This window comes from Muntiacus reevesi, chromosome 3 (genome assembly GCF_963930625.1).
Source record: "Muntiacus reevesi chromosome 3, mMunRee1.1, whole genome shotgun sequence".
NCBI lineage: Eukaryota > Metazoa > Chordata > Mammalia > Artiodactyla > Cervidae > Muntiacus > Muntiacus reevesi.
The window spans coordinates 208,803,138-208,819,052 of record NC_089251.1 but is presented as its reverse complement, the minus strand read 5'-3'; the positions used below and the strand labels follow the sequence as shown (position 1 = coordinate 208,819,052).

Genomic DNA, 15,915 nt, shown 5'->3' with positions numbered 1-15,915 from the left:
ACAAATAGATGGGGAAACAATGGAAACAGTGACAGACTTTATCTTCTTCACCTGCAAAATCAGTGGATGGTGACTGCAGCCTTGAAATTAAAAGATGCTTGCTCCTTGGAAGAAAAGTTATGAACAATCTAGACAGCATATTAAAAAGCAGAGACGTTACTTTGCTGACATAGGTCTGTATAGTCAAAGTTATGTTTTTTCCAGTAGTCATGTGTGGATGTGAGAGTTGGACCATAAAGTAAGCTGAGCGCCAAAGAGTTGATGGTGTTGAACTGTATTGTTGGAGAAGACTCCTGAGAGTTCCTTGGATGGCATGGATATCAAACCAGTCAATCCTAAAGGAAATCAGTCCTGAATATTAATTGGAAAGACTGATGCTGAAGCTGATGCGCCAATACTTAGGCCACAAAGAACTGACTCATTGGAAAAGCCCCTGATGCTGGGAAAGACTGAAGGCAATAGGAGAAGGGGACAATAGAGGATGAGATGGTTGGATGGCATCACCAACTTGATGAACATTGAGTTCGAGCAAGCTCTGGGAGTTGGTGATGGACAGTGAGGCCTGGCGTGCTGTAGTCCATGGGGTCGCAAAGAGCTGGACACCACTGAGTGACTGGACTGAACTGATGTCACAAACAGAACAACAATAATAATTTGTTTAACATGAGCAATTGGTAAAGAGTAGAGAATCAAATCCAAAGATTAACCATTGTGTTTAGAACAAACAAGTCACCTAGACCTACCAGATCCTGTATGATCTAGTTGTTACATTTTAGAACTTTTCTCAGACTCTTCCTAACTTGCTTTATTCCTAAGAACATGGTCCCAAGTTCTGGGGCACACAAACCTTTTCCCCAGCTATTTCCCAGCAGAAAGACTGACCCCCTCTACTGGGAATGCTCTTTACCCATGTTTTTATATGGCTAGTTCCTCCCCTTGCCATTCTATCTAAAATTTCTTCTCTTTTCATATACCTGACCCTATTTTATACCGACTACTGTTGGTTATTTCCTTCATAGTGAAACCAGTCTAGGCCCTATGGGCCTACCGGACACAGAGGACTCCCCCCTGCGTCCCACCTCTGTTTCTTAAATGTAAGACTTCAGCCCCCAAGACCTTCCCTGAGTTCCAAAGGGCAGATTTGAACAGTTTCTCATGAAGGGAGAAGCAATCACGAAACCATCTAAGGCAAGATTGAAGAGACCAGAGAAGCTCATCAAGTTTGGGAGAGCTGACCACCTGAGGCAAGGTTAAGGGAGTTCAGGCCCTACACACACCCTAGTCTTGTCAGAGACCCCACCTTTGAACCATTCTTATAAAACCCCTCATCAAGTCCTCTGAGGTTGGGACACAAAGTTTTCAAGGGCAGGAGCTCACTGTGTCCCGCTTTGCCTCGATTTGCCTGGCAAAGCAATAAAGCTGTCCTTTCCTACTTTACCCAAAAGTCTGTCTCTGAGATTCAGTTCTTCACCAGTATAGAGAGGCCAAGCTTGGCATCAGTAGCAGGCATCTATCATAATTTGGAATTGTTCACTTATTTGTTTTCTGTAGCCTCTCACTGGTCTTCCCAGGTCTCAGTGGTAAAGAGCTCACCTGCCAATGCAGGAGATACAAGAAACGTGGGTTTGACCCCTGGGTCAGGAACGTCACCTGAAGTAGGAAATGGCAGCCTGCTCCAGTATTCTTGCCTGGAGAATCCCATGGACAGAGGAGTCTGGTGGGTTACAGTCCACGGGCTGGCAAAGAGTTGGACGTGAGTGAGTACACACACACACACACACACAGTCCTCCCACTAATTTTCATGAAGGCAAGGGCTTGATCTTTGTTATATGTGGCTGTGTCGCAAACACAACACAACAGAAATATTGAGTCCTCCGTTTATTAGGCACTTAACAATTTATTGACCAGAGATGTATTAATATATCTTTTGTTATCCGAACGTTATTGAGTGGAAACTTATCAATATTCACTTAAATAACAAAGTGCCAAACACACGCATTAGTTTCTGCAAAAATCCTCTGATCAATAATGTTAATAAATATAAGCTAAATGCCAAAGTATCATCTATTGTGATCTATTAAACCCCAGAGTTCTTGGGAATAAGACTCAGGATAGTATGCTTTTGTTGGACAGGGACCTCTCAGGGTCTGAGTGGTCTCTGTAGCTGGACTGATCATCACAGAATATTCTGAGTCACCAGTACATAAAGTCACAGAGATGAGGAGGGGGCTGCAAAATGGCTGGGGACAGCTGAAAGCAGGAAAGACAAGCTCCCAAAGAAATTTCAGTTGACTCATATGCTCAATCACCTCCAACTCTTTGCGACCCCATGGAGGATAGCCCTCCAGACTCCTCTATCCATGAGATTCTCCAGGAAAGAATCTGGAGTGGGTTGCTATGCCCTCCTCCAGGGAATCTTACTGACCCATGGATCAAACCCACATCTCTGACATCTACCCACATTGGCAAGCAGGTTTTTACCACTAGCACTACCTGGGAAACCCTCTTAGTGTGTTTGGGGATTGTAAAAGACTGGTTGGCAGGAACTAGACCTTGAACATGACATTGAAAATTTTGAATTTTTTCCTTGTTAGAGTGGACTCCTAGGAGTTTCTGAGTGGACTAGTGATGAATTAAAATGAATGTTTCTGAAAGTGAGAGAGGGAATGATTAAGATGGAAGAGGGAATGTGTACTGGAAAAGGAGCCCATCAGTTTCTGACAAATTGACTATAATGTGGGCAAACCCTGCCTGGGGCACAGCTGTCTCAACTCTCTTCCTGGCAGAGGAAACCAAGGGAAAGAGGCCACATACTGTGTATGGGCTGTGCAGTCTCATCTGTTGTATCCTTGTTAAACTTGGAGCAGTTGGAATCATTCTAAAAGATATTTCTTCTCAATTCTATTTGAAACTAATTGGTATGGTATTTTGTTAATCTCAGCTCTTCTATATTGGCAGTACAATGACTAATATTAAAAGTGTTTTCTGCAGATGATGAGCAATTTCTGTACCTCAGAGTACCTTCTGAATTATCAAAGACATATTAAATTATGTTGACTTGTATTTAAGGTTAACTGGTTTTTAACATAATCTTTGCATAATTAGAACTTAAATATAAGTTGTCATTTAAACCATTTTTATATACATCATTGATGGCCATTTGTTATCTCTTGTTGCGGTGGAGAAAGATTAGCTTCAGGGAACCTCGGTGTCTTGTACAAGGTCACTTGGCTAGTAGGTAGAAACGCCTGGGTTTAAACCTTTCTTTCATTTCCAGTGTTTTATATCTTGGAGAAAACTGGAAGCTAGTGTTTAATACATATAATGCATCCTTACTAACCAGAATTCTGAATCATTATAGAACAAGCAACTCAGTGGAGTGCAGGTGTTGACTCCATCTGATTTGGTGAAGTGCAGTGAGTGTTAAATCACTCAGTGATGATAATGATGTCATCACCATTCATTCTGATTCAACCCATCCCAAAGTGAATGTATCTTATAATGTTCCTCAAATAGGTTTAAATTAAGTATTTTTTAATTAAATATTGACAGTAATGTTCAGGCTTCAGCTTCCCCTCACTGGGTTTTGGACTCAACAGCTCTAGGATATGGAGTGTGGCTTTGTTCATTTCGTCTCCTGGAATTTGCAGACAGCAGCTATGTACTTGGCAACAGGTTGATGCTGGCGGAGAGAGAGAGGACGGGTATGAAACAAGTGTGGCATGAAGCTGTTTGCTTTTCTCCACCACAGTCTGCTGATTCGACCTGCAAGCCCATTCCCCAACTCGGCCAGCAAAACCTGTGAAAACATAGGGGCCTCCATGAAGACGATGCTGACCTTGGCAGCTGGAGAGAGCTTCTGAGTCCAGTTCTAAACTTGTGATTTGGGCCTGGGTATTTTTGGATTCAACACTTGCCCTTGGTTAGAAAGTGAAAAACAAGGGTCTAAACACTATTCACTCGGATAGTAAAACACATGTTCACTTTTTGCAGTGACCCTGGCAACAGAAGGGGAATTCTTATAAATCACAAAGGAAAATAAATCACTTCACCCATGGAGGGAAAGAGACAGCTTGAGAAAAGGGACTTTGGAAAAAGGCTGTCTTTAGATAGCAGTCTCGTGGTAAGTACTAAATATTCATTACACTGTATATGTTTTGGCTTGAAATGCATTATTCTTTATGATTTCTTGAACCCCATGCTTTCAAAAGCCTCTATTCCAGTTACCCTATTAGCAATATCCCCTGGGATTTTTGTTTCACTTATTTTTTTACAAAGTCAAAAGCCAGCAAGTTATTGGAATGTTTGTATAGTGTCCTAACAGGCAAATGTCATAATCTGTCAGCATTACATGTAATTACATTAATTCCAGCTGAAGTAGACTTTAACCCATACAAAAACACTACTGTATGGCTAATGCCAAATGCCAAGCCTATTTATAGTTGTTCTATCACCCACTTATCTTAACTTTGAGGGTAAGTTGAATAAGAATTCAGTAGAGTTTCTAATACTGAAGAGAAGAGAAAATCTCTGAGATCTTAGGTATAGAAATTAGTTAATTGGTCCATAAACTTTATAAAGTTTGAATGCTGATGATCATCATTCTTAAATTGGTTGGGTTTCATGTATGAGAATATGGTTAGTTCAAAGAAATAGACTATATCAGTGATTTCTGAATGTTGGCGCTTCTTTCTTAGTATGAACTAAGATGTTTGGGTCACTTACTCAAGTAGGCATCTGAACAGAATAAGAAACCAAATGGAGCAAGTCACTCCTTTCTCTTTTGGTCATTTACTAACATGAAAATTTAGCTTAGTTCCTTCTTTGGCATGTTGTTGAGGAATGTGGTTTATTCATTTTGTGTCTTCCCGGTCCCTGGCCTGGAATTGGGGTCAGAGTAAATGTCCAGTAAAAGATTTGTTGAGTTGATTTATCAGTTGCCCTCTTCCAATCTCTGACTTCTGAGGTTTCACATCACAAACTGTAGTTGTGAGTTTCTGGGAATTGAGGAAAGGATTGTGTTAAACTTTTGTGTCTCGTTCTTTGGTTTTAACATCAACTTCTCTGTCTCTGTGACCGAGGTAGTCACTGAGCAGCATACCTTCAGAGGCTAAGAACTCTTCTAGGATTTTAAGTTCTCCTCCCAATGGATGCACCTTCTCATCTCTGAAGTTTTTCTGTCTCTAGGTAGAGTGTGGTGGGAATAGTATGTGTGTGTGTTTCTGTCTATACCCTTTGCAACTTCTAGGGAAACTTAGAATCAGAAGATAGTTTCTCAGCCTCCCCTTTTTCTCTTTGCCAAAGGAAACACTTCTAACATATCAATCTGCCAGTAGGGTCTGTCTTATGCTTAGCCAGGCACTCACATTGTATATATAATATGAGTAGTAAAAGAAAGTTTCTCTTAACCCAGAAGTATCGTCCTTGCTGATTACTCCCTAAAGCTCATAATTCTGCCTTGGGTCCCAAAGAAGCTAAGCTAAGCCATTGTCTTTTTTTGATTAAAGGGGGGTGTTATACTATTTTATTCACATTTAAATTTCACCAAGAGTTCAGGAATATGCTAGCCTTATTTTCAGATTTTTGAAATGAAGGTAAAATGGCCTCACAGCTTTAAGGGTACAATGTATTAATGTTTAACACTGCACAATATTTACCAACTAGACAATCTAGGGGATGGTGTAACTATATGCTTTGGAGCACAATATAAGGACAAGCCCTGGAATTGAAGGAAAAAGCCACCATTCAGGACTGAACAGAGGTCCTTGGTTGCTGATAGAATCTCCCCTTGACTTCAGACTTGAGACAAACTGTGAGAGTCTGTCAGTATACAAGATCCCTTGAATTCAGGACAAACAGTAACAGGATAGATTGACCAGAGCCCTTTAGATTGTGGTGGCCTGTCTGAAGCAAGCAGGAGTGGCTGGAGGCTGGAAATGTTGCAGCTGAGGTCCGGGATCCCTAGATGAGAGCAGCTATCTTCAAAAATTCGCTGATTTCAAGACAAGTTCCTGAGATGTTTCTACCAAACAGTGTAAGCTATTGTCTTTTAATCATTCACAGTAGCACTCATTAATAAAAGGCCTTGGATCATTCTCAGGTGTCAGCCAGATGAGTAGAATTTTGTGGAGGTTGTTGGTAAAGGAACACATGCAGAGCATGGAGTCCTGGTGTGCCAGGACTGGGTTGGGGCAAGGAGGGAAGGGGACGTGGATTATCACAAGGGTATGAGGGATCTGAAAATCAGAGAAGGTGTTTCAATGAAGTTTTGCCCACATTTAAATTTTCCTTAGGGCAGACTTGACTGTGAGCATAAATCAAAGCCCTTCATATTACCTTTGCTGACTGAAATCCCCAGGCTGAGCTTGCATTCCCACTGGCATGTGGCTCTGACCTGAGTCTTGTAGGGGCTGTGGATCTGTTTCTTTACTTACAGTTTAAGGGAGCACTGTGAAAAGAATGTGTTGCTTGGTACCATTTGAGAATCATCATCCTGTTAAATCTCCCTAAATGATGACTGGAAGGGTTTTTGCACTAAAGAAATATCTTGTTTTCTGGAGGCAACTTGAGTGTGACATTTGCACGTGCATGTTGGGAAAATCCTGAAAGAGTGTGTGGGTATGCTGTCATGTGACTCTGTGGCTCCATGTACAGGAATGCTTGAATACCACTCATCATTATACAATACAGGCCATATGACTAATTTTTGTCTTCTATTTCACTGTTATATTCTTTCCTCACATAGGATGCCACTGGTGGAACAATGACAGCAAAATGATTCTTGTCAGGTTGGTTTTTAGGGTGTGAGAACCATTGAAAGGCCCTTAAGTGAATTTTATTGTGACTCTAAGAGAAAAAGATGAGGGAGATTAAAGCTGACTGACCTGTAAAGGACTTGAACCCAAGACTTCGTCCTCTTCTTGGACTCCATGCCAAAACCACACAAATAACTAGGCAAGAGGCACACAAGGATGATTGCAGACCAGGGTTTCTGGGAAATACAAGAAAAAAGAAGAAACACCTGGCATTATATCACACACACTTCATTCCCAAGTCATGTTTACTTTGGGTCTTTCTATCCCACTCTATTCTATGCTACTTTTAAATCATAGAATGCAATTTGAGAATGGATTATCTAGTCCCCCCACTTTACAGAAGAAGTATTGGGTTGGTCAAAAGATTCATTCATATTTTTTCAGTAAATGTTATGGAAAAGCCCAAACAAACTTTTTGGCCAACTTGATGGTTAATAATCGGCAGGGTTAAGTGCTTTCCCTGAGGCTACACAATTAGGATACAACCAAGAGTAGAAGTGAAGCTTCCAACCTGAAGATTCACTTCTTTGTTTTTCGTTCTCTATTAATAGCCAAGTAAGAGAAGACCCTTTTGGAAAACTTAGCAGAAGAAAGAGAAACATAACTGAACTCTTAAGTCTTGACATTCTACTGCAGTCATCATTATGAGCCATATTTTTGAGAATTATAGAGGGCCCAGAGGTAATTTCCACTTACAGATTTTTGCAGGCAAAAAATTCCTTAGAATGTACTGCAAGGATAAGGGACTATTAACTTCATTACACTTTTTATTTTTCATAATCAAATTGTGAAGTGTTGAGTAGAAATTATTGCCCCCCCCAAAACAGTTTTTAAAATTTTATGCTGGAGGAACCACAGAATAAAAAAAAAACCTCACAGTCAAGATACTGAAGAAAAGCTCCAAATGAGGGAATACGAGTTTGTGGTCCTTGGTCACAATTTTTCTTTCAGGATATGACATGGGGAGGGTGTGTGTGTGTGTGTGTGTGTGTGTGCGTGTGTCTGTACACATGCCCACCCTAGTAAGGGTTGAGTATTCTTTGATGTTGATGATTTTTTACTTGATAAATCATCCTTTTAAAGACAAAAGTGGCAGGGAAGTGAAACTGAAATGAAAAATATGCTTCAGTGTCAGGGGTAAAGTCCCTGAGAGAAAGACAAGTGACTGCACATTTGCCTCTTCCAGTAGGAGTGTGCCAAGTAGCCGCATATCCATGGCAAGCGCAGTCATCTCTCTGATAACAATAAAAATCACCCCAGAAATTGGGGCTTCTTCTTTACCCAAAGCTCTTCAGCCCACACCCCAGGATGTTTTCTGATCAGAAAAAGTCAGCATTTCACAATGTGCTTTGTTTTTAAGAATCATCCCCAGGCTATGTGTTTAGCTATTTGACACTTGTAGCTGTGGATAGCATTTAGCTGATGAGCAAGTCAGGGAGTGAATTATCATTTTTACCAGCTCACATTTCAAGAGCAAAGATTCTCTTTTAATTTTGGGAAGAATGCTGTTTGCTTTTAAGCACAGATAGGAGTAACAGTTTCTCTTAGGAATGATGAATTGCAGTTGGTACCCCAATCCTTTCTCCCTCACCAAAAGGAAGACAAAACATACTAGGTCCTTGCACCTAACCTCAGCACAGTTTTGATAGACTTGCGGCGGCAGGAAAGGCCCTATGCATGACCTTCAGTTCATCCTTCAACCTCTTTGATGGTGTGCCTCCAAATCATTAGAGCAATTAGGCCTTCCCCAGGCCCCATTAACTTTGTCGACCAACAAGCACTGCTGAAAACCTGCTTTACGTTTAAGATGCTCTGGTAGCCATGGGATGGGCTGGAGAGTTGCCATTCTACCACCACCCCCACTCCAGATGCACTCCATCCTCCTCCACCTGGCTGGCCTTCCCTGCAGGATATACTACATGGGCCTTGTCAAAAGAATCCCTGGCCTTCTGGCATCTCGTTCAGTTTAGCCAATGGGAAGACCTAGCAGGACGTCATTGGTGGGGAGGAGAGAGAGGTCAAGGTAATTGTTTTCCTGCTGTCTCTCTGCCTCGCTGTGGACCACAGTGACTGGGCTCCTCTTCCCAAGGCCACGGCTTTTGTTGGGCAATCCTATCCCACAACTCTAGCTGCAGTTATAATCACAGCTCCTTGTGTTCTGGCACTTTCTCTCTCCCCAGGTTCCTACAGACATTATGGTAGTGATGATTCCTCGATGTCGCCAGCCCATCTCACATTGGTTTGCTTTCAGTCTACCCACACTTCAGTGAATAGTTTCTTTTACCAAAATTTCCTCAATTAGGTGGTTTGAGTGTGTTACCTTTTTCCTGCAGGGTGCCCCTGCCTGATACAAGGTAACACTCCTGAAAGTGTTTATAGTTTATTTGTAGAAGCTAACCTATTAAAGAGGAAAAATGACATAACACAGAGAAGGTAAACCAGTTGTGACATTGACAGTGACAGGAGTTGAGATCCTTCTGGGAGGATGTAAGGAGACCACACAGGAGCTGCAGTGAGAGCTGTGCTTTGAAGCAATGGAGGAAATTTAGGAAGTGAAGACTGGGATAGAAGAGAAGAAAGAATCAACCCGCGGATATAGTGCTGTGCCCCTTTGCGGCAGCTCACTTCATTGCTGAATTATTTTTTTCCCAGGAAAGCTTCTTCCTTATATCAAATTGTGATGATTAATTTTATATTCACTTCAACTGGGCTAAGGGATGCCAAGATAGCTGGCAAAACATTATTTCTGGGTGTGTCTTGCTGGTATTTTCATCAGAGACTAGGATCTGCATTAGTAGGCTGAATATAGAAGACTGCTTTAATCAATGGGGGTGGATATTGTCTGATCTGTTGAGTGCCTGTATAGAACAAAAAGGTAGACAGTGGGTGAGTTCATCTTCTTCTGTCCTCAGACAAGGGTGTTCCTGCTTGTTAGGCCTTTATACTCAGACTGAGACCTGTATCACTGGCTCCCTGACTCCCAGACCTTGGGGTTTTGCATCAACTATATCACCAGCTTTCCTGGGCCTCCAGCTCCCAGAGAGTGATGGGACTTCTCAGCCTCCATAATCACAAGTGTAATCTCCCATGATAAATCTCTTTATTCACACACACACACACACACACACACACACACACACACACACACACACACAGAGCTCTGACTAACACACAGAATTAAACCTTTCTGCTGTTTTATCTTGTTATATCCCCATGTTTAGTGACTGGAAGCTATTCAAAGTAGGGGTCAGCAAACTCTGTAAACAGCCAGAGAATGTCCGGTTGAGTCATTGCAGGCCCAAGGAGTCATGATGACTCAACTCTGTTGTTGTAGCCTGGGAACAGACACAGACAAGACACGAATCAGTGGGTGGGACTTGTGTGCCAATAACACTTTATTTACAAAGACAGGCAGCAGGCTGGATTCTACAGGGTATATGCACACGTTACAGAAACGGGAAACTTCTGAGAGTGCAGGTTGGATTTTTCCTGGGCGCTGCCTTTCTGAGTAGTGATTTGTGTTTCCACTCAGGATACACAATACACCAAGGCAGGCAAAGGGGTAGGTTGAGGCTATTAACATAAAAAATGAAGATCTTCAAGTGGCCAGAAGTTGAACAAAGGAAAAGATTTTAGAAAGTTCCTGACTCACTGAGACTTTTTCTAAACATGAAGTAAGGTCATGGTTAGTGTGGCTCCAAGTAGCCATTGGATTGTGAATACTCAGGAAAAAAATCTGCATCTTGGAATGCTCCAGGCATTTCTTTAGCCTTCTCTACTCTTTTCGTATTACAGTTAGACCACCCCTCACTGTTGTGCAAAAACTACCAGTTTGCAGGAGAAGGTTTCCAGCTACTCAAATCCTAACTACTCTTGACCCGTTCCACTAATGGAAGCAAATGTAAAGTATGGTTTACTCAGTGCTGTGACCACTGGGCAAAGGCCAAGCTGTTCCCTGGGAAGCCTGACCTTTGTTCTCTGGTGTCAGGATTGTTTGAGATTTCCCAAATGAGCATCAAGTGGAGGAGGGTCAAGGAATGTGAGGGAGCTTCTTATTTCCCAACCACATTATTTCCTCTAATGGGGCTATTCTCTTATCCATCTATTAGATGTCCTAAGAACAGACCATGCATTGGAGCCTACTGTTGGAGGGTATGGTTTGATGCCTGAGGGTCCAGCTGGTCTTTTTTAAAGAAAAAGCAACAATGGAGAACAGACCAGCTTTTGTCTAGGTTAGTCACCTTTCTGAAGTGGCATGCTGAATCTGACTGCTCCCCTTGAAAGTAGAAAATGGTAGAGGTTGAGAAGTGTCAGATCCTTATATGGACATTTACCTAGTGAATCTGCCTACTAGCCTAGCCCAGCATCTTGACCATCATGGCAGGTCAAGAGAAGATGAGAAATACCCTGTCCAGCTGCCCTGTAGCAGCACAGATCCTTGGGGACTATGGATAGATTCAGGGCAGATGAGTGGGGGGCGGAGTTGGGGGGAAGACCAGAGAGGCTTGGTCAAGTGGGCATAGCCCACAGTACCTGGTTGCTAAGGGTTGTAAAGGGGCTCCGGACAAACAGAAAGAGATTGTAATCCATTAAGAACAGTGGTGGGAGGGAGGTTAAAGAACTGAGCAACGCTACTGCTGGGGACAGAGTCTGAAGGCAGAGTAGAACAGAGGACCATGTGTAGAATATGCCCAAGCCAAGGGGCTTAGAGTGTCAGCAGCGCGGCCGGTTGAATCTAATATAGAAGCCACCTTAGCAGACATCTCAGCATGTTTAGGCCTAGAGTCACGCATTGACTCTCAACCAGGAGGGCTTTCTTCCCTTAGTGATAATAGTGGCAATTTGTTGAGGCTTACTATGTGCCAGGCAGTCTGCTCAGTGCTTTAGGTGGAAACTGAAACTGTCATTTAATACTCATGAAGCCCTTTAAGGTAGGAACTCTAACTATTCCTACTTTACAAATGAGAACTCTGAGGCTTAATGAGCTCATCAACTTCCTCAAGGCTAGAGGACTGCAAAGGGAATTAGAGTGAGTGATGAGCTGGGATTTCAACTCAGATCAGGCTACCTCTAGACCACTCTCTGCTGTGCAGCTTGGAAGCAGAAAACTTTTTTCTGCCAGTGACTGGGAGCTCCTCATGTGATTGCTTCCCAACCATAAAGAGCTCCAGACTCAACAGGTCTAGAGGTTTACACGTGCTTTGGCTCATCTGCCATATCTTTGCCTCCTGATGACAGAGGGCTGGTCCTGATTTTGACAAAAGAATTGTCAAGGGGCAGAGGTTGGAGGTGGAGGGTTATAAAGAATGAAAAAATGCGTGTTGAAACTTGGTCTAGGCCTAATCTGGTCTTGTGTTTTTTCATGTGAACCAGGTCTTGGAACCAACTTCTATAAAGATGAAACTTTGTAGTACACACACAACTTATATATGATAGATACATATTTATAATATATAATTTATCCATAAGTTAATGTTTTTAGCCATATGAGGAATCATTGTGGTGTGTACATGTACAAGGTGAAATTATTGACTAGACAGGAGTAGAATTGGGAGAAAGTGGTGAATGATGGGGTACATCAAAAATACAGGTGTGCCCCAGTAAGAAGCAGGATGTATGACTTGAGCGATGCCTACCAAATGACTCAACCTCCTTTTGACTGGGCCACTGCCTAATGGAGATGGATACGGAGCCAGCATCATTTCCCATGAGGAGATTCCCAGAATATGTCATGTGTTTGCCCACTCCTTGCAATTGGTGCCCCTTCCTCCGATGCCGCCCATAGGAGGGTCTACCTTTATTATGGTGATGGCTCCCCTTAAATGACTATTCTCACTCATCTTTTCTTCGTCTCATTATTGAAAATCAGGCAGATGTAAATAAATAAATCAGAGTTCTTATTAAAATGTCCTTTCCTAAGGTGCTGTAATAGTCACTTCTGATCTTTATCTCCACACGTACCGCTTGAGCACACGCTTGTCTACTGAAGAACCTCAACCGAGGCACTGCTGACATTTTGGACCCTGTATTTCTTTGTTGTGAGGGCTGTCCTGTGCGTTGTAGAATGTTTAGCAGCATCCCTGGCTTCTACCTACTGGGTGTCATTAGCACTCTTCCTTCAGTTTCGATGACCAGAACCGCCTCCAGACATGGCTGAATGTCCCCAGGGGAGCACAGTCAGCCCTGACTGAACTGAATGCCCCTTGAGGACACGGGCCTTTTCATACTCATATTTGCATCCCTAGAGTCTGATGCATAGAAAACTATCCATGAAATGAATGAGTGAGTGAATGTGCCAGTGAGTAGCTGTTTATGGCATGTACCAACCAGCAGGAAATACTGCATATGGGGGAAGATGCAACTACTTGGTAAACAACGAATGCTGATTGGGAGGGTTGATGATACTCTGCTTTTCTGTTTTGCCCAGGGATGAGTCTAATGTGTGGCTAAAGTTTTTATTATTATACATCAGAAATCTTACCATATCTGGACCCTGAGTCCCAAGGTACTTGATAGGCACATTTATGACAAGATTTCAGAGGTTTAAATTTTCTGAAATATATTAGGTTTTTTGTGTATATGCTTAAGTGTATTTTTCTGAGGGGCAGGTCCACAGGTATAATCAGATTCTCAAGAGCATCTGACTCAAGAATGGCTAGGTGGCTCTATCTGCTTTTAGTCTAGAAAGTCCAGCCTGTAGCACCTGCAGACAGATGACTTCCCTTCCCCAGGTCACAGAGCAGGTCTCAACGGCACCTGCTTCCGTCACCTGTGCTCAGCTGCTGCCGTGAGTGCTGTCTGCCTGCTGTGCATAGGTAGCGTCTCACGGATCACCAAATCAAACCAGGAGCTGGGAACGTTTTGAAAGCTCTTTGCAAACACTGTGTTATGAGTGGATGATGAAATGAAACTACCTCTACACAAGAAATAAGTACAAATGAACAGAGACGTTTGCTTGGTGTGTTCTGTGTTGTCTTAAGACTCAGAGATCTGCTTGCCATTCTCCTGGTGTCTCTCCATCTTTCAACAGTGGGAATTATCAGATCAGACAAGTTTCCATGGCAACTGAGTTTTCTGCATCATTCTCTGGCAGCCTGAGATCATTCCTGCAGCGGACTCTCTCTAGTACTTTGTCCCTAACAAGAGGTAGAGCTTTCATCGATCGCCTTAAAAGCAGGTCCTCAAACCTGAAAGGTAGCTGGGGTGTTCTCTCTGCTAGGTGCTTACTTTCCTTTCTAGAGTTTCTAATGAATCAGCTGAGCATCTAGCAGGTCTGAAGCACTGTAAGCTGAGTGCTGAGAAATGCATGGCGTGATTTCTGCTTTACAAAGCTTAAGAAATCTAATCACATGTACAGAAATCATAGTAATAACAGCAGGTATGCAGTGGTGCAAGCAAGAAGGCTGGGGTTTAGAAAGGAGAGGTTGCTCTCTGGCTGTATTGATCAGGGAGGGGGGCTTCTCAAGAAGGAAAGTTTTCATATCCCCCTCTAGAAAATTGGTCCACCTTAATCTATGGTGTCTCTGAGTTCCCAGAAGCAGAAATTGATTGAGAAAGCCACAGTGTCTTAAAAGAACAGACTAGGACTCCGAGGTGCCTGGTTTATACTTGTGGAATTGCTGAGACCCTAAGAAAGCTCTGTTGTGATCTTGAATTATCATGTTAACTTTCCTCTTGTCCCCTCTAGCCACCCCTCCCCACCCTTTTATTAATATTCTCTTACCCATGCATCCTGGTGACAGGCAAAATGCACCTCACAGATAAATCACTTTTATTTTCCTTTCTTCTCATTCATTTATCAGTGTATACCTGCTGTATATATATATTAGCTGCATTTCAGCAGATTAATTGTCTCACAGTAATTTACCACCCTATACTCTAGTTCATTATTATCAATTAATATTTATTAAATATCCACAGGGTTCATGACTATGAATTCAGTGTTTTTATTACTTTCTGTTGCCTTTGTGTGTTCTGTTGACTTGGCTCAGCTTAGCCAGTATTTATGAACCTCTTGCCAGTTTTCTATTCATGTGACAGCCCTCATATTCATCCCAATTTCAATTAATATTTCAAAAGCAAATCCAGGAGCCACCGTATTAAAACGCTTCACTTAACACCAGATGCACTGCTTCGACTCTTGTCCCTTTCATGTACTAATTTTGCAGCTTTTGCCTAACACAGAATCCCATTTGTCTGGGCTGCTCTCTACAAGCCCAAACAGTGGTTCCTTCTGGTTCCTTTGCATTCTAGGCAGCTCCAGATGTTTCCTCCTCATAAATTTCAGTCCCTTAACTAGGCTTAATGGATCATAATTGTCCATTTCCAAAGATGCCTCTGAGGTTTGCTTGCCTTCTGTCTTTCAGCACCTTTTCGGTTCTTAGTTTGAAGCAGTTGTCTTCAGCTTGGTAGGTTTCCTAATACAATTAATCCATTGACTGCTCTCATGCATGTGTTGAGGGAAATAAAATCATTTGGTCTAGTGAATTCTGGGATCCATCTGTCAGGGCCAGAAGAGAAGCAGGCTCAGGGGTTGTTAGCCTTTTTGTGAGGTGGAGCTGTGGTCAGAGGCCTGCCACCCCTAGAACAGCGAGGCCTTGAAGGCTGGCAGGGGTTGATGTCGGTGGGTACAACCTGAGCTGACATTCTTGAAGGCACCCACTAGATATGACTGGGATATAGCTGGTACTGTCTGTCCTTCCCTCCTCCCTGGTTGGAATCCTAGCTAGATGGTGGTAGAGGAAGCTATTGGTGATCTCCTGGGCCAAGTTTGGGGCTCTGCAGAATACCTGACTTCATTCCTGTTTCGTGAGGTGCAGTAAGGAGGAAGTGAGGCTACGAGAGAGTCAAGTGTCACATGGTTAGCATTTGCCATCCTCTTAGGAGGACCTGAATAAGGGTCCATAGTTTTGCCTACACAGATGCTTCATCAGCAACTTTGTTTCCTTATTTATTGCATCCATTGAGGTTCTCAAAGGAAACAGATGGCACTCTGACCCAGAGGAGGGTTTAGTAAGGAACCTCTTTACCAAGAGGTGATGGAATTCAGTGAAACTTACATGACCAGAGTGCAGCACCAAGGTTGGAAGGAGTGGGGCG

General features: G+C 42.7%; 1 protein-coding gene across 6 annotated transcripts in view; it reads left to right on the top strand.

Moving 5' to 3' along the window:
* Positions 1 to 15,915, top strand: part of NCKAP5 (NCK associated protein 5) — a 1,099,478-nt gene that overhangs the window by 164,678 nt on the left and 918,885 nt on the right. For 5 of the 6 annotated variants that reach the window (XM_065931416.1, XM_065931418.1, XM_065931417.1 and 2 more), the window contains exon 2: positions 3,995 to 4,124. The exons of the other annotated variant lie outside the window; for it this stretch is intronic. In XM_065931416.1, the coding sequence (XP_065787488.1) occupies positions 4,056 to 4,124 (69 nt within the window). In that variant the 5' untranslated portion in view covers positions 3,995 to 4,055. The remainder of the gene's footprint in view (positions 1 to 3,994; positions 4,125 to 15,915) is intronic. 6 annotated transcript variants of the gene reach the window in all.